This window comes from Notolepis coatsorum, assembly GCF_963971535.1.
Source record: "Notolepis coatsorum genome assembly, chromosome: 11".
Lineage (NCBI taxonomy): Eukaryota > Metazoa > Chordata > Actinopteri > Aulopiformes > Paralepididae > Notolepis > Notolepis coatsorum.
The window spans coordinates 41,515,166-41,536,563 of NC_140175.1; the positions used below are offsets into that span (position 1 = coordinate 41,515,166).

General features: G+C 43.2%; 1 protein-coding gene across 2 annotated transcripts in view; it reads left to right on the forward strand.

Moving 5' to 3' along the window:
- slc38a9 (solute carrier family 38 member 9) overlaps nt 1-21,398 on the forward strand; it is a 46,010-nt gene that overhangs the window by 9,109 nt on the left and 15,503 nt on the right. For both annotated transcript variants that reach the window (XM_084325326.1, XM_084325325.1), the window contains exons 6-13: nt 469-562; nt 1,758-1,928; nt 3,036-3,095; nt 4,604-4,825; nt 7,667-7,774; nt 12,611-12,717; nt 14,900-15,013; nt 20,188-20,336. In XM_084325326.1, coding sequence (XP_084181452.1) covers nt 469-562; nt 1,758-1,928; nt 3,036-3,095; nt 4,604-4,825; nt 7,667-7,774; nt 12,611-12,717; nt 14,900-15,013; nt 20,188-20,336 — 1,025 coding nt within the window. The remainder of the gene's footprint in view (nt 1-468; nt 563-1,757; nt 1,929-3,035; nt 3,096-4,603; nt 4,826-7,666; nt 7,775-12,610; nt 12,718-14,899; nt 15,014-20,187; nt 20,337-21,398) is intronic.

Here is a 21,398-nt window from a genome sequence, read left to right on the forward strand (position 1 = left end):
TTACTATCTAACTAACTGAAATATATATTCACAGTGTCGCATAAGGTGCAGTATGCATAAGGTAGTGTTATAATTTACTATCTAACTAACTGAAATATACATTATTCACAGTATCACAGTATCCACATAAGGTGCAGTATGCCTAAGGTAGTGTTATTGTCCTCCTTGGGTTCCTATTAGTTCTAGGTCCATATCCATATATGTCCATATCCTGAACATAAATATCCATGAACATTGGTGAGAATTACTTGCAGACCGCCAAACCCCTCAATATCCCAGCTTATATCAGTATTATAACAGTATTATATAGTCGACATATGATCTCATCTCAGCTATTGTAAATGTGAAATGGTGTTCTGCATGTGCCACCTGCCAACTCAAATAGAATACTTGATGATCCGGCGTGATGTCAGAGTATCGACATGCATGTGAAGGCAGTATGACATCAGTCAGTGTTTATGCCCTCAGGCCGGCTTCACTCTGGGCATCATCATCCTCATCTCCATGGGTCTGCTGACGCTCTACTGCTGCCTCAGAGTGCTCAAGGCACCAAAGGCAATACGTAAGTACACTCTTTAAATCGACACTTCCTCTTTCTAATCGTAGTCGCAGTGTTTTAACTATGCCTAAACGAGTCTTGTTTGTGACATAACACACACCGGTTCAGTAGCAACTGTTGGTGATTGAATATCAGCCTGTTCTGAGAACGGGTCACATTGTGTGATTGACAGCTTTGTTTTCCGCCATGTGCACATTGTGCTGAGTGGATGTCCTCCGCACGGGCCCAGAGAGGAGAGGTCCCCCTCGCATGTACCCGCTATCCTTCACACCTAAGAGCAGCATGCTGCTGGCAGTGTCGCTGTTCACGGTATTCTCATGACTCGTTTGGCCCGGCAATATGGCGAAATGCCACAGCTCATTGGCCAACGTCATTTAATGATCATCACCTGCTATTTGATTCCAATATCCTGTTGACTAAGACGTCTGTGATCTCTGATGGATATACTATGTATAGGCTTAGAATAGATGGAATACTATGTATGGCTTAGATGGAATACTATGTATGGTTTAGAATAGATGGAATACTATGTATGGCTTAGATGGAATACTATGGCTTAGATGGAATACTATGTATGTTTTAGAATAGATGGAATACTATGTATGGCTTAGATGGAATACTATGTATGGTTTAGAATAGATGGAATACTATGTATGGCTTAGATGGAATACTATGGCTTAGATGGAATACTATGTATGTTTTAGAATAGATGGAATACTATGTATGGCTTAGATGGAATACTATGGCTTAGATGGAATACTATGTAGGGCTTAGATGGAATACTATGTATGGTTTAGAATAGATGGAATACTATGTATGGCTTAGATGGAATACTATGGCTTAGATGGAATACTATGTAGGGCTTAGATGGAATACTATGTATGGCTTGGATGGAATTCTATGTAGGCTTAGATGGAAATATGGAATACTATAGTACCGGTATGTATGGCTTAGGTGGAATACTATGTATGGCTTAGATGGAAGTAACACTATGTATGACTTAGATGGAATACTATGTATGGCTTAGATGGAAATATGGAATACTATAGTATGTATGGCTTAGATGGAAATATGGAATACTATACTATAGTATTTATGGCTTAGATGTGTGGCGACTACAAGGTCTACATAAAGAAGTTTTATATCTCAACTTCCTTTCCAGTGTCAGAATACATTTTTTATGTCTGTGTTTCCCCAGCCTTTGTGGACGCGTCGGACTGGGAGTTCCCCGATGTGTGTAAGTACTACTTTGGCAGGTTTGGCCGGTGGTCCAGTCTGCTGTTCTCCATGGTGTCTCTGATTGGAGCCATGGTGGTCTACTGGGTCCTCATGTCCAACTTCCTCTACAACAGCGGCAAGTTCATCTACAGTAAGTCACACCTCCCTAGAAAGAGGCAGCTACTTACTGTTTGGTGTTTTATCAGAAATCCAAAACGCATTCTTCTCCAAATACAATTGAACCCTTGCACTGAAGAAACGTATAGCTCAGTTTTAAAACCGTTTTGGGCAGTGCATGTATTTGAACACATTGTTTCTTTGAAAACTTGAAAAAAGGGGATGTATTATGTAAAATGGGTTTGGCCTAGTCTTTGTATGGATTTGGCTGTCTGAAATGTTATTTAGGAGGTCCTTGTTGTTTGGCCATGGTTTGAAGTCTTCAGGTTAACAAGCCTAAACAAGCTGTTCAGAATGGCTTCGCCTCAATGGGATGAATTGGCTTCATCTAATCTATTAACTGTCCTTAAACAGTACCCCTGCTTATCTAATGTACTGCCCAGTTTGTAAGAATGTTACTCTTGGGGGCGCCCCAGTGGCGAACCACATAGCGTGCTCAGCCGCGACACGGCCGACCCGGGTTCGACTCCCGAACCCGTCGTTATTTGCCGAATGTCTTCCCCCCACTCTGTCTCCCATTCCTCCTCTGTTTCTCTCTACTGGACTGCCCAGTAGCAATAAAGCGATAAAACGCCAAAAAATTCATCTTAAAAAAAAAAGAAAAATAATTACTCTTGGGTGTAGACAGGCAGGGAAGGAAATCAATGTGCTGTGTTGCTAGACCCACCAACAAGAGTGTGTTTAGTACAAAGGAAGAGAATGTGCTTAAATAAATAATTAAAATTAGATTTAACTAGTTTCTTTACAAAAAACTTAACAAACATGTTCCACACATTCAAAAATATATTACATTACATTACAGAGTACTTTACTTTACATTACAAAGTACTTTACATTACATTATAGTGAACTTTACAATATAGAGTACTTTACATTACATTATAGAGCACTCCAGATGTTTTTAGCCAAAGCACCTTACAGTCCCCACGGAAATATAATCTCTCACTCTGAGTTGCTGCATTTATTTTCCCATTGACTACACTGTGATGATGAGATTCAGGATATAAAAGTATCGATCTGCTGTTATATTTTGTTTGCACAAGAGTTCTGGTTTTGATCTGGTGATATTTTCCCTCCACAGACTATGCAAACAATATCACCATATCTGATTCAGAGTTTGGGACCAACGGCTCTGACAGAGGTAAGATGACATTCGCCTGGTGTATATATGAGCAATGACTCTTGAGAGAGTGGTAAGATGACATTCACCTGATCACAGTGTATATGAGCAATGACTGAGCAAGAGGGAGAGAGAGGTAAGATGCAATGGCAGAGAGAGAGAGAGAGAGAAATATGATGATATTCAGCTGGTGTAGATATGAGTAATGACTTAGCAAGAGGGAGAGAGAGAGGTAAGATGACATTCACCTGGTGTATATATGAGCAATGACTAGAGAGAGAGAGAGAGAGAGAGGGGTAAGATGACATTCACCTGGTCACGGTCGGTGTATATAATATGAGCAATGACTGAGCAAGAGGGAGAGAGAGAGGTAAGATGACCTTCATCTGGTGTATATATGAGCAATGGCAGAGAGAGAAATATAATGATATTCAGCTGGTGTAGATATGAGCAATGACTTAGCAAGAGGGAGAGAGAGAGAGGTAAGATGACATTCATCTGGTGTATATATGAGCAATGACAGAGGGAGAGAGGTAAGATGACATTGAGCTGGTGTAGATATGAGCAATGAGAGAGAGAGAGAGGTAAGATGACATTGAGCTGGTGTAAATATGAGCAATGACAGAGAGGTAAGATGACATTGAGCTGGTGTAGATATGAGCAATGACAGAGGAAGAGAGAGAGAGAGTGGTAAGATGACATTCAGCTGGTGTAGATATGAACCGTTAACTCAGTTTGTTACTATGTTATATTGACCAGTGTTTTACACCACAATAAGAACTATAATATATAGGGATGTCCAATATTATCGGCCGACATTTTTTTTTTTTTTTTTTTTTTAACATTTATTTAACCTTTATTTACCCAGGCAAGCAAGTAAGAACCAATTCTTATTTTATTTATTGTCAAAAGTATGCATGTTGGTTTAATTCAACAACAAGAGATATGTAATGTTAATTTTTACTTTTTTAATGATCATATTTTGCACAGATAATGCTTACATTTAGAAAGCCTTTTGAATGCATCCAGTGAAATGATTAGTTACCTGAAATTATTCAGTTTTTTTATATATCGGTATCGGTTGATATCGGTATCGGAAATTAAGAGTTGGACAATATCGGAATATCGGTATCGGTGAAAAAGCCAATATCGAGCATCCCTAATAATATATATCTGGCAAGAATATGGAGAGATTTCCCCACTGCAGCACCTTTTTAAGAACAGTGGTTTCTAGCAATAGTAGTAAAAACCTGTTATCGGTCTTGGGATGCTGACGTCACGCCTTGTTAAGTTTATTGGGCGAAGCTCTGTCACGTGAAAGACCTCCACACCCATTCCATCTCACGACTATGGTGGAGACTCATCAACCTTTCTCCGTCTCTCTCTTCCTCTTGGTTTTGTAGTTTTAGCTGTTTCTCTGTGCAATAAGCTGTAAATGATCCAGAAAGATGGCAATTAGAGGTGTACAAATAATTAATAATAATCATCAGATCTGGGCTTCTAACTACTTTACTGTATATGATCCACAGTCATCTGCCCATTCCCCCACACTAGCCCCGACCCCGGATGCAACTACAGCATCACCCCTTTATACTTGGGCAACAGCAGCAGCAGCAACGGCACCTCAGACGGCAGCCTGTTCGACAAGTGGTGGGACAAGACCAACACCATCCCCCTCTACCTCATCATCCTGCTGCTGCCACTGCTCAACTTCCGCTCGGCCTCCTTCTTCGCCAGGTTCACCTTCCTGGGTGAGACAGCTGGGTGGGGGAAGGGATCGTATAGAGACCTAGGAGGCAGAGGGATGATGTAGAGACCTAGGAGGCAGGGGATGGTGTAGAGACCTAGGAGGAAGAGGGATGGTGTAGAGACCTAGGAGGCAGAGGGATGGTGTAGAGACCTAGGAGGCAGAGGGATGGTGTAGAGACCTAGGAGGCAGAGGGATGGTGTAGAGACCTAGGAGGCAGGGGATGGTGTAGAGACCTAGGACGCAGAGGGATGATGTAGAGACCTAGGAGGCAGAGGGATGGTGTAGAGACCTAGGAGGCAGGGGATGATGTAGAGACCTAGGAGGCAGAGGGATGGTGTAGAGACCTAGGAGGCAGAGGGATGATGTAAAGACCTAGGAGGCAGAGGGATGATGTAGAGACCTAGGAGACAGAGGGATGGTGTAGAGACCTAGGAGGCAGAGGGATGATGTAGAGACCTAGGAGGCAGGGTGGGTGTAGAGACCTAGGAGGCAGAGGGATGGTGTAGAGACCTAGGAGGCAGAGGGATGGTGTAAAGACCTAGGAGGCAGAGGGATGATGTAGAGACCTAGGAGGCAGAGGGATGATGTAAAGACCTAGGAGGCAGAGGGATGGTGTAAAGACCTAGGAGGCAGAGGGATGATGTAGAGACCTAGGAGGCAGAGGGATGGTGTAGAGACCTAGGAGGCAGAGGGATGATGTAGAGACCTAGGAGGCAGAGGGATGATGTAGAGACCTAGGAGGCAGAGGGATGATGTAGAGACCTAGGAGGCAGAGGGATGATGTAAAGACCTTGGAGGTAGAGGGATGATGTAGAGACCTAGGAGGCAGAGGGATGGTGTAGAGACCTAGGAGGCAGAGGGATGGTGTAGAGACCTAGGAGGCAGAGGGATGATATAGAGACCTAGGAGGCAGAGGGATGATGTAGAGACCTAGGAGGCAGAGAGATGGTGTAGAGACCTAGGAGGCAGGGTGGGTGTAGAGACCTAGGAGGCAGAGGGATGGTGTAGAGGCCTAGGAGGCAGGGTGGGTGTAGAGACCTAGGAGGCAGAGGGTGGGTGTAGAGACCTAGGAGGCAGAGGGATGGTGTAGAGACCTAGGAGGCAGAGGGATGGTATAGAGACCTAGGAGGCAGGGTGGGTGTAGAGACCTAGGAGGCAGAGGGATGGTGTAGAGACCTAGGAGGCAGGGTGGGTGTAGAGACATAGGAGGCAGAGGGATGGTGTAGAGACCTAGGAGGCAGGGTGGGTGTAGAGACCTAGGAGGCAGGGTGGGTGTAGAGACCTAGGAGGCAGAGGGATAGTATGGAGAGCTTTTATGAGCATGAAAGATGAATGCCTTTTGTGTTACTTAAATGTAATCAAACGTGTGCAAAGTAGTGTTGTCACGATACTGGAATTTCGACTTCGATACGATACCTTGATACCATTTCGATACCAAAAATAAATAAAAATAATAATAATTTTTATTTTTTTTAAACAAATTTAGCTTTTGTTGCTGGTTGATTCTCCTCAGCTTCTCTCTGGTACTATAAGATAAGATAAATATAACACTTTTAAAACCCTTTGTTTATCTTTAGATCACACATTTAAAAATAACTAAATGATCTAATCTAAATCAAACCCCTCTTAAAAACAAAAACCTGTTTAACCTAGCCATCTATAAAACATCATGCTAAAACTGAAACAAACTCTCCTAAAGAAAGAAATACATAGCAAACATGACTCAGTTATGCAATAGTGCTGCTGCTTTTTATTTGGTTAAAACAACAACTCCAACCATTTTCATGAGAGAGAGAGAGAGAGAGATATGCTCGGAGCATTTATTAACGTTACATTCTCAACAAGATTGCTGCTCATTAAACACTTCATGGAAACGGGGTAACGTTATGTCGAGTTCATACGTGTACTAGTGTAGTATGAATGAACTCGACCTAACGTTGGAAACGGGGTAACGTTATGTCGAGTTCATACGTGTACTAGTGTAGTATGAATGAACTCGACCTAACATTGGAAACGGGGTAACGTTATGTCGAGTTCATACGTGTACTAGTGTAGTATGAATGAACTCGACCTAACATTGGAAACGGGGTAACGTTATGTCGAGTTCATACGTGTACTAGTGTAGTATGAATGAACTCGACCTAACGTTGGAAACGGGGTAACGTTATGTCGAGTTCATACGTGTACTAGTGTAGTATGAATGAACTCGACCTAACGTTGGAAACGGGGTAACGTTATGTCGAGTTCATACGTGTACTAGTGTAGTATGAATGAACTCGACCTAACGTTACTCCGTTTCCATGAAGTAATTATAAAGGTGGCCAGCTAGCTAGCATAAGCTAACTGAGCTAACGGACTAGCTAACGTTAGCTAATAGCTTTGTTTACAAACTGAAGACAGGTCTGACGCGAGGGGAGGAGGCTGCAGCAGCTTGTGTCTGTTGGTCTCTGAGGAGGAGGAGGGGCCAGTGTGCTCTGCAACAGCGTGTCTGTCTGTCAACAACTTGCGGGAGCAAGCCAGCTGGTATCGATACTGCAGAAAGTATCGGTATTTCGGGAAATGAGTATCGAAACTGTTTTAAATATTCAGTATCGATATGTATCGATACTTCGATATTTTTGACAACACTAGTGCAAAGACACTTCCTTTCCCTACTTATCACGTGACATGGGTTTAGTTTAGGACAATAAAATCTTTTATATGACGTGAGTGCTTAGTTGATGTATGTAAATGTAATTGAGGTAACAGGGTCACTGAGTCTAGTCTCAATAAGGCACATAAACAAGTATGATGTGTTTGTTTTTGTCTGGTCGTGTCTCATTGACTTGATTGATCCATGCAGGCACCATATCAGTGGTCTACCTCATCTTCCTGGTCACTCTGAAGGCCATTCGCCTGGGCTTCCACTTGGAGTTTCACTGGCTTGACTCCACCCAGTTCTTTGTCGCAGGTAAATGATGACAACAACGTGTCTGTAGTGGTCATAGACCTTTTCAATGGAAGTCTGTTGCTATGGGAACAGCTTGGGTCCTAGTTTATTTCCCATCAGCTATTGTATTGGCAAACACTGCGACAGGAAATAAACTTGGACCAATTTTAGAATGTTTATGTTTGAAGCTACGACAATATGATAACATAATGACGACTTTAACTCAATGGCCGCCAACAACGATTTAATACGTGTTAGCCCGCCAATCGTTGAACGTCAACCACGTATATATACGTTATTGGATTGTTATTTCTTTTATTTGCTATTTCCATTCATAAACATACAGGCAGCTGTGTGTTATCACTGGGGATGGGTCTGAGATAGCAAAAGTCCAGTGGTGTGTGGGCCGAGCTGCAGCGTGCGGGCGGGGTCTAACTACTCTGGCAGGGCAAGCGCTTATAACGTATGCATCGACGAGGGTTGGGCCCCCCCGGATCATGTTCAGTGCTGGATTACGTTGGCAATACAATCGACATCAGTACTTGGAATGGCGATCAGATAATTGGAATATTCTTTTCTTGACAGATCCTGTTCAAGGTAAGGTCTATATGGTATAGGGCTGACCCCTATTAGTCGACTAATCGGTCGAAAGGAGCTGTAGTCGACTGGCCAACCTCTTAGTCGAATATATAAAAAAATATATATATATATATTTATAATTATTTAAATTTTTTTTATCATTCTTTCCAAAAGAAAAGAGGCCTAGGCACGCATACCAGAGGCTAACTGCCTACAAAAACAGGCACAGAGGCACTGAAAGAGGATTTCACCCATCTAATGAACACACTAGACAAATATCAAGATGTAATAATAATAATAATAATAATAATAATAATAATAATACATCTATTTTATATAGCGCTTTTCCAGGTGCTCAAAGACGCTTCACATGGGCAGGAGAGACAAACTATGGCAAAACAAAAAAACAGAACAAAACAGAACAAAAATAATACATGACAAAATAAAATAAAACCGACAGAATTAGAGGTCAAAAGCAAGATTGAAAAGGTGGGTTTTGAGGGCTCATTTAAAAGATGTCAGGGTGTTTGCATCACGGATATGGCTGGGGAGGGCATTCCAGAGGGAGGGGGCAGCAGCAGCAAAGGCCCTGTCGCCCCAGGTCCGGAGCTTGGTCGTGGGAGGTGTTAGGAGGTTGGCATCTGCAGACCTAAGGCGACGGGTGGGCGTGTGACGGTGGAGGAGGTCGGACAGGTAGGGAGGGGCAAGGTTGTTGAGGGCTTTAAATGTGATGAGTAGTATTTTAAAATGTATCCTGTATTTGATTGGAAGCCAGTGGAGGTCGTGGAGGACAGGGGTGATGTGATCAGAGCGACGGGTGGAGGTGAGCATGCGGGCAGCAGAGTTTTGGACATATTGGAGTTTATTGAGAATAGTGTTTGGTGAGCCGTAGAGGATGCTGTTGCAGTAATCTAGTCTTGATGATATGAATGGATGAACCAGTGTTTCAGCAGCGGAGAGTGATAGGGAGGGGTGAAGACGAGCAATGTTCCGGAGGTGATAGAAGGCAGATTTGGTTATGTGGTTCACATGGTCGGAGGAAAGAAAGGGTGGAGTCCAGGATGATGCCAAGGTTACGGACGTGAGTGGAGGGGGTGACAATGGTACCATCAATATTTAGGGTGAAATCCTGGGTGTGGCTGGTGAGGGATTTTGGACCAATAATGATGATTTCTGATTTATTGCAGTTTAATTTGAGAAAGTTATTTTGCATCCATGTTTTGATGTCTGTGAGGCAGGTGCTGAGGGTGGAGAGAGTGGCTGGAGTGATAGTCTTGGTGGAGAGGTAGAGCTGTCGTCTGCATAACAGTGAAAACGCAGGCCATGTTGGCGGAGAATCAGACCAAGTGGAAGGATGTAGAGGATGAAGAGCAGGGGACCAAGTACTGAGCCTTGGGGGACACCATGAGTGATGGGGGCAGTGGGGGATTTGCAGTTGTTGAGAGATGAATTGGTGCCTGTGTGAGAGGTATGATTGGAGCAAGGTGAGGGGGATTCCGGAGATGCCAACGGAGGACTGGAGACGAGTGATGAGGATGGGGTGACTGATGGTGTCAAAAGCAGCGCTGAGGTCTAGGAGAATGAGGATGGAGAGGGAACCAGAGTCGGCAGAGAGGAGTATGTCGTTGGTGACCTTTAGAAGAGCAGTTTCGGTGCTATGTTTGGTGCGGAATCCGGATTGAAATGTATCATAAAGGTTATTGTTGTCGAGGTAGGATTTTAATTGGGAGGCAATGGCTCGCTCAATTATTTTTGAGAGGAAGGGGAGGTTGGAAATGGGGTGGAAATTATCAAGGGTTTCAGGGTTGAGACCGGGTTTTTTTAGTAGGGGGGTGACAGAAGCAATTTTGAGGGCGGGGGGAAATAGGCCAGTGGTCAGAGAGGTGTTTACAATGGAGGTGATTAGGGGAGAAAGGGCAGGGAGACAAGCCTTGACTAGGATGGAGGGGATAGGGTCCATTGGTCCATCAGTGGACCAATTGCATGCTTTTGCAGAGGACAAGAAGCCTTCAGTCGACTCCTTCAGACATTAAGCACCCCCCACAGCCCAAATGGAATGATAAAAAAAAAAATAATAATAATAATAATTTAAATAAAAAGTATTATACTTTTTTTTTTTTTTTTTTTTTTTAGTCGACCAATAGTCGACTAACGGCAAATTTTGGCCAATCATAGTCAACCATCCAAATCCTTAGTCGGGGACAGCCCTAATATGGTATCAATATTGCGTTGATCCAAAAATTCCTTTCTGCTGATCGGGGTGTGTGTGGCGTGTTCCGTTGGTTGCCCCCCTTTCATGCATCCATGATGAAACATAATACAGATAATCTAAATTTGATTTGAGAACGGTAGCTAGTCCAGGGAAGAAACGATAACGCTTTACTCTAATACACGTTGCTGGCCATTATGGAGCATTTTGGAAATGAAACTACACTCATTCATGACGGTATAAAACGGGAATGTATGAATGAAAAAATTATCTTGTTTTTTGCATCTTGACCGGAAGAAACTCAATGACAATCGACTATATTATTAGATCCATAGCTATAATATACAATATAGCTTTAGGCCTGCAAACACAGCCACGTATCCCCATGTTAGGCGATGGCATTTTAACTGATTGAGTTAATGATAAAGACCAAGCTTGTTGACATTTGGGCGTCCCCGTGATTTTTGTTACCACAGCTGTGACAGAGATTCTTCAACCACTTATCTATGCAAAGATGCCATTCATGTTCCTGTTTGATCTGTTATTGATTCTTCTGACTTCCAGGGCAGAAAGGAGAGATAAGGAGAAACATGTTATTTTCCAAACATGGTGTATCCTGCCATACATTGCTTTGTTTATATTCACATTTCCACCCAAATAGGCAGTTTTCTGTCGTTTTTCTATAGCCTACAAGCTGAATACATTTCCTACCTCATATAACCTTTGCAAAGTCCATTTTCGCCTGTTTATGTTTATAAGTTAAGTCTTGAGGTTTATATTCTAGCATTGCGAGGAGGTCTGAACCAGAATTAAACCTTTTTTTGGGTGTCAAGGGCTCACACAAAAATTCTATGGCCTCATAAAGTCAGAGCACCATTTATTGTCTATGGAGCAGACCCAGATTTGACATCCCAGTGAGTGGAGGGTTTTCTCTGATGTCTAGCTTTAGGAGAGAGTGGTGCGTGTTGACTGAGCTGTCCTGGGGCACAAGAAGAACATATGTGAATTCTCAAAATGGGTATTATTCCCCTTTTTAAAGTATTATGTATAGCTTAATACAGCGCACCGACCCGGAACATCACTGTTACTCAAGAGAATAGACCGTTAGTTTATGGTCATTGGACAGACATTTTTATCTAAGAATATTTTCACCATGGCTCTTTTATATGGTGTCAGATTTTAGTATTGGGTAAATGTTCCGATACTGTTTTAGCCAGGTATTATTGGCCAGATAATCAATCAGTAAGTGGTATTTTGTACTCTTGTGCAGATCTCTTGTTGTCACTTCCTGTTTGACTTGTATAAACTTGGGTCACTTACCCTTCATGCTTCATGCAAGCCATTCTGAAGGTGGTGTGTTCACACCGAAATGTCATGATATGATTTCAGGCTGCCAATACATTTGAAAAACCTGGAGTCCAGGGTGGCTAAGTGGCGCAGTGGGCAAGGCGCTCGCCACTAACGCAGGATATGCTGGGTTCGAGCCCAGCTCTCGGCGTTGCTACCAGCTTGGCTGGTCGTTCATACTAACACAATAGACCTATCTCAAACCCTGCCCCTTTTCTTGATCCTCCAATCACAACTGTCGCTTACCTCGGACAAACAAAGCGACAGTTGTGATTGGAGGATCAAGAAAAGAGGGCAGGGTTTGAGATAGGTCTATTGGCAGTGTTAGGGGTGGGAAAGCTGGTGGGTGGGGATTGGACGTTGTGGACAGCGACTCCTACAGGTCGGTTGGTGCGCCTGTACAGCAGAATCAGGAAGTAACGGGGGCAGCGTGAGCCTCTCACGCGTTACTCCTCACCACTGAGAGATCGCGCTGTACAGGTGAAAAGATGCGATGGCTGCCTCCTCGTGTACCGGAGGGGACACGTGATGCAAGGCTTCGTCCTCACTGCAGCCGACCAGTGGGAGGCATAGTCTAGCAACGTTCGAGACAGGGGAGGGGAGAATTGAAGGGACATTGTTTCCCTATTTTTTATGCCAGATAATCAATACCAATATCTGTGGTGCTGCATCTGAAGGGTATCCAACACGTGGTGTTTTATTCTCTCCGTGTTTGTGTCTAGAGTTCAGGCCGCTGTTTCCTCAGCTGACGGGGGTCCTCACTCTGGCCTTCTTCATCCACAACTGTATCATCACACTGATGAAAAGCAACAAACACCAAGAGAACAACGTGAGTCTTACCTTTGTTCTCCACACAGCTGACCAGCCTGGAGATGCCCTCACAGACCCGGGAGGCGTGGAGGCAGAATCAGTTTACGCTGACCGACGTTCCTGCCTCAACCGCTTTCTGGCATCTCGTCTTTGCACAGCACAGGAGAACCCGCGGAAGACCGTCCGTGTCTCATATGGCGGCAAACAGTGCATCTCGTACGAGAATGTCTCTTGGCAGTAGTCATAATGTTAGCCAACATTAGATAACTTGTAGCCAGTGTTTAATTGTTGTGGTTACCGCTCTGCCTAGAGATTCTTCTAGTCATAGTCAGAGTTAAACGTTAGACAAGCAGCTGTTGGGTTAATGGTAATAGCCCCTATTGCTGTTGGCAATTATTGGACAGCTCTGGCTCTCTGGGTTGTCTTAACTTAAACATCAGCTTCAGTGTTTTCAGTGGACCTGTCTGCTGTCAAATAAGCACCTGGCGCACAGCTGAATAACCTTTTACGCTGCGCACAATGGCTAACATTGTAATTTTCCTGTTTCACACAAAAGATATTGGATATCGGGTCTGAATAACTGGATTTTTCACTAGGTAGACATTTGGGTCAGACACAGGATAACTTGACTTAACATAACCTTTTACCTGGTCATGTATATCTTAAATTATGGCTATGGGTCTAATACACTGGTCGATTATCAGTGAGTTGCTTGCAGTCAACATGTACAAAACGGATTGTTTTTTCATCAGTACATTTCCGTTTTATACCGTTTTGAATACGAGTATAGTTTTGGTGATTTCTAGTCATTCCAGAGAAAGACGCGATAATAGCCCTTTAGTGGAATACACAAAACACGGTCATTTTTCGGCTGATTATCGAATCTTCCTGAAATCAACGCTAGATCATCATTATTGTCCTTCCTCGTGCATACATGAAATGGCCCTCGTAGCGCGGCGCCCCCCCACCTCCTGCACCCAATTGAAAACAGCTACACATACACACAGATACAACGTCGATCGGGTAGAAATACATATCGGATCAACGATCAAATGTTGTGCAAAACGATCGATGTAATGCAAAAGAAATAATCCAATTATCTGATCGCCATTTGAAGTACTGGGCGCGGAGGTCCGTGCCACGTTCAACAGCATTGCATATGAGGGGGGGGGGGGGGGCAGCGTCGCAGATGTATCGTTGAAATCGGGTTACCTCGCCTGATTATTTAAACCACGCCTGCACGGCTTGGATCGTCCCAGAAAAAAATTGCCCTTTTGCGAGCTCCGACCCATTCCCAACGATAACATCAGGCTGGATGGATGAAAATGAATGGATATCGCTAATAAAAGAAATAACGACCAAAACCCGACTATACTCGTGATTGGCGCTCAAGCGATGGCGAGTTAACCCGACTATACTCGTGATTGGCGCTGAATGACTTTATACAAAAAAATTACGTATTTGGAACTGAACTTATTTGGAACTTATTAGCTTCACATTGATGCTTGAACCTGATTAGACTCTGTATGAGTCTCGCATCATTTGTCATTTATTGCTCAAGTTGGGGTCAGGCCTCAATTTCAAAACGACCATTAGCAATTTATAATTTATTAAAAAAATATCACAAAAGCTACACCCCTCAGTCATGGTTCCTGGTTCACGAGTTGAGCTCGAAGTCTTGGCCACCTCTTACTAGCGCTTAGCTTTACCACAACACTGTTGCCACGTTCACCAAGCATGAGGCTGTTGGTCTTTCCACCGAGCCGCAGCCGGCTGACTGACCACACAGATCCAGTTCCATTTGTTCTTTTCCATGGTTTCTGCTGAGTGTGTTCCGAGTCACACTCCACCATTGTAGTTAATCTGATATCCACCCCAGAAAGGGGAAGGAAAAGGCCTTGCATCTGCCCTGTGTCCAGTCAGCACTTCCTATTGTCCATTGTGAAGGCATTGTGTCTTCTTTCACATCACTTTTACTTAGCTGGAGTAAAGAATTTGGATCACATGTGATTTGAGGTCTTTGCTGGCAGTAAAGTAAATTCCATCAGCTGTTTCAATCTTTGGATTTTTCTAAACAAGGCCAGTGTTTCATTGAGCTCTGAACCAGACAACAAAAGCATTAAAAACTCTTAATACTGGACACATTGTGCTTTATAGCGATGCTAATAATAATAAAGATGAATGTCTTGCTGTGTTCACAGGTGCGGGATCTATCTTTGGCCTACCTACTAGTGGGACTGACCTATCTGTATGTGGGAGTGTTGATCTTTGCAGCCTTCCCCACACCTCCACTGTTCAAAGACTGCATTGAACCAGTAAGACTTTCATTTCTATGTTCTGTGTATCTATTAATTCACTGGGCAGAACAAGAGGACCGCAGTAATCACATCTCAAGTTTATAAAAATGTAAAGGAACCCGCAAACATTATGGGAAACCGTCTTTTCCAGAGTCCAACCGCAAGCTAGTCAAATGAATGGAAGTGGATATGGACCAGCAAAAGCGCCTCTCCTGTTTTTTTTTTGCTAGGCTAGTGATCCGAATTCGCTTCCATTCCAGCTTTCTACTGAACGCACAGAGAGGAAATTGGAGTCTTATCTTGTTGTCTGATTCTGAAGAGGACGGTAAGCACATTTCCCACAATGTTGGCGTGTTCCTTTATTTTATTGGGCAGAACAAGAGGACAGCAGTAAACACATCTCAAGTTGGACCTCTAATAAGATAGTTCCTTAATAGAACTGGGTATTGCAAGGGACCTCTCACTAAATTCATATCACAAACACAATATAGGTCGCAATAAGACAGTATTGCAATTATGTACTTGTGATTCTGAACAGCGTTGGCCATTGTGATTTGATATTGTAGAAGTGGGTCTTATTTTCATTATAGAGGGAAATTATTAATTTCAGGTTAATATTTGGTCGAAATCATTCAAAGATATGTGATGATTTAACATAGTAGATCAAGTAGACGTTTATTTAATAATTTTGGAAGGATCTGTTAACTGTTATATAATACAATAATAATAATAATACAGTAATAATAACAATAATATTACACTAAACCGTATCAATACTGTACACAGAGATGGTGTAGCAGTTAAGACATCCGCCTCTGGCTAGAAGCACTGTATTGAAAGGAGATGACATTGGTTACTAACAGTTCCTTGCATTCATGAGGAAATATTCCTCTACGTGGGACCAGAATTGCAGCTGGAATGAATGGGAGTCAATTTACACAGAAAATCCAACACCAAAATGTAAAATCCCAACATCTGTAATGGATATCCGCTAACGTTAGCTAGCTGAAACTAGTTTGCTACAATTCAGTTCATTTTAGTGGTTCAAAAACATCCACAGCAACCATGACAATTGATTTATCACCTGCTAGCACATGTTCACATCAATCCCTGGATCATACCAGTCCCATGAATTTATTTATATCTGAAAGCTTCCTTTACTTGACATCTTCTTTCAGTCTTTAGCATACTCCAGGTAGTTATTCCTGTTTATTACATGGCGTTTTCACATTCGCCGAAATGCTTGCTTGTGATTGTCAATAGCCCCCCGACAGCGGTGAATTATTTTTCGATAACCACCGGTGATTATTGTCTTTCGCAGCTGGAGTAATCAAGCCCCACTGACACACACTGTTTCAGTGCAGCCAATCAGACACACCTGCCGGGCTGTCCGCGATAATAATAATCACTTTATTTGGGCTGACAGAGCCACAGAACAACTGCGATTTGTCAAATGAATTAGGTATATTGTTAGTAAGTTAGCCATGTAATAAGCGGGATAATGTATAGCTATACTCGGTCATCATCGCAAAATAATTGACCTTCACTGACGTTTAAAACACCTCGCCGAGGCGGCTCGGTATTTTAAACTCCGTGTCGGTCAATTATTTTGCGACAATGACCTCGTAGCTATACATTATCCCTTACTTAACACTTTCTGTGCCTAAAACATAAAGTAGTTTTTGGATATTTTTTTCCTTTTTTTCGATATTTGTATTCATTATTCATCCAGGGACCTTGGTGTTACCATAGGGAATGAGTCTGAGATTGCGAAAGTGCAATACCGGCCGCATCCTGCTAGACGGCGGTATCGAGCACCCTTTGAAACCTTGTATCTTGGCCTGTGCAACGGTCAAATGTCACCGGGCGCAGTTTTCTGGGTCGGGCCAGTCGAGCGGTTTTCTCGGTTCCATTGAAGCGCGTCAAATATCCCCGATCCATATGTTGTGGTGGGTTATGCCGTGGACCAAATCATCATCATCAACCTTTATTTATTCTCGAAATTACAATTGAGGTCACCCTCATTTTCAATGTAGTCGAGACTTTACAAACATTTCAATGCACACATTTCTACAATATAACAATAATAAATATGAATAGCTATCTACATAGTACTCTCAGTCCAGAGTGCACCACAGCAATTAGTATAAACAATTTTAAAGAAAATAAAAATAAAAATGAACATTGGGCATAAAATCAGCACACAAATTGACAAAATAAAAAATTGCATAAACTTCAGACATAAGAATAGGTATAAAAGACAATAAAAGTAGTGTAATGTAGACGTGCAGATTTAAGAATAGGCATAAAATAAGTACAATAGTATAATGTCGCTCGAAGGCATGTGAACCCCCCCGGAACAGTCAGTCCCTTGAACACCTCACACATCAATCCCTACCACAGTGGTGCCCAACCAGTCGATTGCGATCGACGGGTAGATCGCGGGCTGATTTCAAGTAGATCTCGATTAATAAAATTTGATTTTTTTTTTTTTTTTTTTTTTTTGCTAAATCAACTCTGCCTCTCCTTGTTAACTACAACAAGCAATGCTGTTTGTTATTTAAGATGAGGTCGGACTCGGTACTGACAGATTTGTGTTCATTATGCTGCTTTTATAAAGCCTCAAATAACTGCTTACAATATACAATTTTGGCTGGTAGCTCTCGGCTAGGTGGTAAATTTAAAAGTATCTTGGTTCAAAAAAGGTTGGGCACCCCTGCAACCACATCCCCATCCAAGACACCCCCCCCGATAAAGCACGCCATGACCGAACCCCACGGGCCGCTCCATCTACCCCAGCCCCGGCGCCTCCGCCACCACAAGGAAAACCAGCGAACACCACGCCCCCACCCCCAAACTCCACAGAGGAATGACAGGACCCGCAGCCACGCCAAAGGAGACACGACTCCACACACTCAAGTAGACAGACACAACAGTGGCCAAAACGAGAAGACATGCAGGGTCGGGACGGTCCGAGACGACACCGGGACCTCCGGGACACCCCGGAACACAGCAGAAGCCACAGCGAGCCCCCCACGCAAGGAACCCCAAAACCAGTCGGCGAACCGAGGGAGCCCAACGCTGAAGACTAACCAAAAATCCACCAAAGCACACGCAAGAGACCAATACCCAACTCCGGGGAAGGCCTAGGAAAGGTCCAGTCGAAGCCACAGGCGCAATAGGCTCCAACCAAACCCCCCCCAGACCTCCCCCAGAGTCAAACACCAGCCCTTCGCATGTGCCCCGAAGGACCCCGGCCAGCCCCCATCGCTAAACTCCCCCAACCCACCGACACCACAGGGATCCCCCACACAAAGAACCCACCATAACCCCTACAGTACCCCAAAGTGCTCCAAAGGTCCCAGAGCCATCCCAGACCAACTACAACACCACACGCCCCCCCATCCAACCACCACCATGTCCATCCTCCCGAACATCCAGAATCACCGCCCCCCTCGGCACGGCTACAGGCCATGGAGCACACAACCCGCCACCCCCCCCCATAGAATCCGAAAGCAAAAACATAGAATCCACCGATCCCCCCGCACTGACAAGGCCACCAGGACCAGAGGCAACAAAGCAGCCCACAGAAACGACACCCCCACCACTACACACAAACAATCCAAGTACACTCAAACTACCCGCGTCCCCCTCCAGCCATGACACACCCCACCGGAAACTGTGTCCCAAACACCTGAAAGACTATATACTGCCCTAAACTAATATAAGTAGGCTAAGAAAAACAGTGGACATCGGTTGTACCAGATGGCGATCAAACAATTGGAATATTATTTTTGGAATACTCCCGATCACAGGTAAGGACTATCTGACATAAATTTTAGCTTGATTCGTGCAATGCTTTTATACCGATCGGGCTGATACGTGTTTTTAGTGTTCAATACGAATGCCGTTACTGGCAATCAAATAATCAGAAACGACCCCCCCCCCCCTCCTTTCATGCATTCATAATACATGCAACATAATACCTACTATATAGATTTGATTTGGGAATAGTAGCGTGTCCAGGCAAGGAACACCAACGCGTATAATAGAATTGACGTATAAGGCTATTACTCAGCCTTTTGGGAATTACCCCAGACCACTCTGAAATTATACGTATATTCACCACGGGATAACGCAGGAATGTATGCATGGAAAGATTATCTCTTTTTTTGCATCTTGAACGGAAGAAAGTCACTGTCAAATGACCACAGTATTGTATCCATGGCTATATATTAGAGGTGGGCATAGATAATTTTTTTTAATCTAGATTAATCTATCTGCAATCCTGGATTTAATCTAGATTAATCTAGATTAAAATGGCTCAAAAAAAAAAAAAAAACCTGCCGAAGGCATTCAAAATATGTGTGTTCTACCCAAATAATGACCAGAAGTAAGTCCTTACTTTTTCTTTCCTCCTTATGTTTCTCAGGCCAGGTGGCCCATTACACCATGAGCCCATCTCCCGTTTCCAAAATGCATTACAGACTGTTTGAAAAAGCTGTTTTGCTATGATAATTGGTAATGAAATATCAAAATAATGTTCAATAAGATGTACTTGTGTTTAATAAGTTGTTTTATTCAGAAGTTAACACAAATAAATAATATTACCACCAGTACAGTATCTAGCACTCTCAGGAGCAAAACAGAAAGAATCATTTCAAACTATGTGACATGAATCAACTGCTCCAGTGGAGTTGCTCAGTGGCCAATGGTGTCAACTGTGGTTGTACTGGGCAGCTCCCAGGTGTGAATGGAACTGTGTGAATGTGAAGCAGGGCGTTCCTGAAAAAGAGCATCTGTGCTCAGCGAACCTACCCTGGGTAAATAAAGGTAAAAAAAGATTTTTTTTTTTTTTTTTTTTTTTTTTTATAGATTAATGCATTAATTATATTATCGCGCGATACTAGTATAGCGTTAACGCAGCACGTTAACGCCGTTAACGGCCCAGCTCTACTATATATAGATTTAGCTCTACAAACAAGGTGACGCACTCCTATCGTTTAAAGCGTTGGCATTACTACAGCGGGTCCCGTCTAATAGCTGGCACTGAATGTGTTAATATGTTAAATTCTCTGTATTGGTTTTAAATTCTGTAGACTTTAAACAGTTGCATTGTTCCTTCATGTACTTTATAACTACAACTTAACTACAACCATTGTCGTCGGTCTCCGTTTTCTCTCTCCCTGTAGAACTTCTTGGACAACTTCCCCAGTGATGACGTGTTGGTGTTTGTGGCTCGGACCTGCCTGCTGTTCCAGATGACCACAGTCTACCCTCTGCTGGGCTACCTGGTGCGAGTCCAGATGATGGGTCAGATCTTTGGCAGTCTCTACCCCAGGTATCACTCTACTGCTGTGCCCAAAGGATTCAGGATTCAAAGGATGTTTGATTTTTGTTTAGGGATGGGCGTTTTGAGTAGTTTAGTAATTGAGTAGTCTAACTCACATTTAAAACATCATTCCGGACATGGGATGAACCCCTGGGCCCTCATTCATCAATAGTGTGCGTAGAAGATTTCTATTTCCACACGTAAGCACGGAATGTAGAACTAGTGTACGCACAGGGAAGTCGGGATTCATCACACGGTGCGTAAGCAGGCTCTATGCTCCTCCGTGTTGATGAATACCACTTTGTTCTACCGTCAATGCTCGTGCATGATTATCCATATATGGTCATGAAAATGAGGAAACACCCCCCATGGGATGTGAAATAATGGACTGACCCGAGCGGGACTCTGAGAAACTCCACGGAGAATTCACTGCTGTCGAACCAAGAAGACACTATCGCGTATTATGGGATAAATAAAAGGCGGATTTGTAAACGGTGATGTCAGATATCAACGGCTCCCTAAGACCATTGCTGCAATTCTGCCTGGACAGCTCAAAATACTAATAAAGACCGTTCGTTGACCACTGTTTGGCGTTGGTTGTGTGTCATTATAACCGTGCTGTAATATGAATGCCTTTATTAGTTGTGTTCGATTGGCTATATGATTTTTAGAGGCATCTATTTTGTTGTCGGCTAATAAAGACCGCGCTGGAATATGACTGCCTTTTCCCGTGTTGTTTGATTAATACCCAGGGGCAGGGATTAAAGTTCTCCTCAATTCTATTCCAAATCGCGATGGATCTTCCGTCAATTTTCTACCTGCTGCATATGATTTCTAGAGGCATACTACAATCTATTTTGATGTCAGTATTGGGTAGCCTATATAAACAATATAATACGAGAGCATATACAAGAACAATGAATCTCACTGCATGTATATGTAGCCTGCCTTTCAATACATGAACTTGAATTCCATCATGTTTGTGTGCGGGACTCACAAGGCTGTTGTCACAATGGGTGGTACCGGTGTACAGTAATAATAACAGTCCACACAATATCACGATCCATGCCA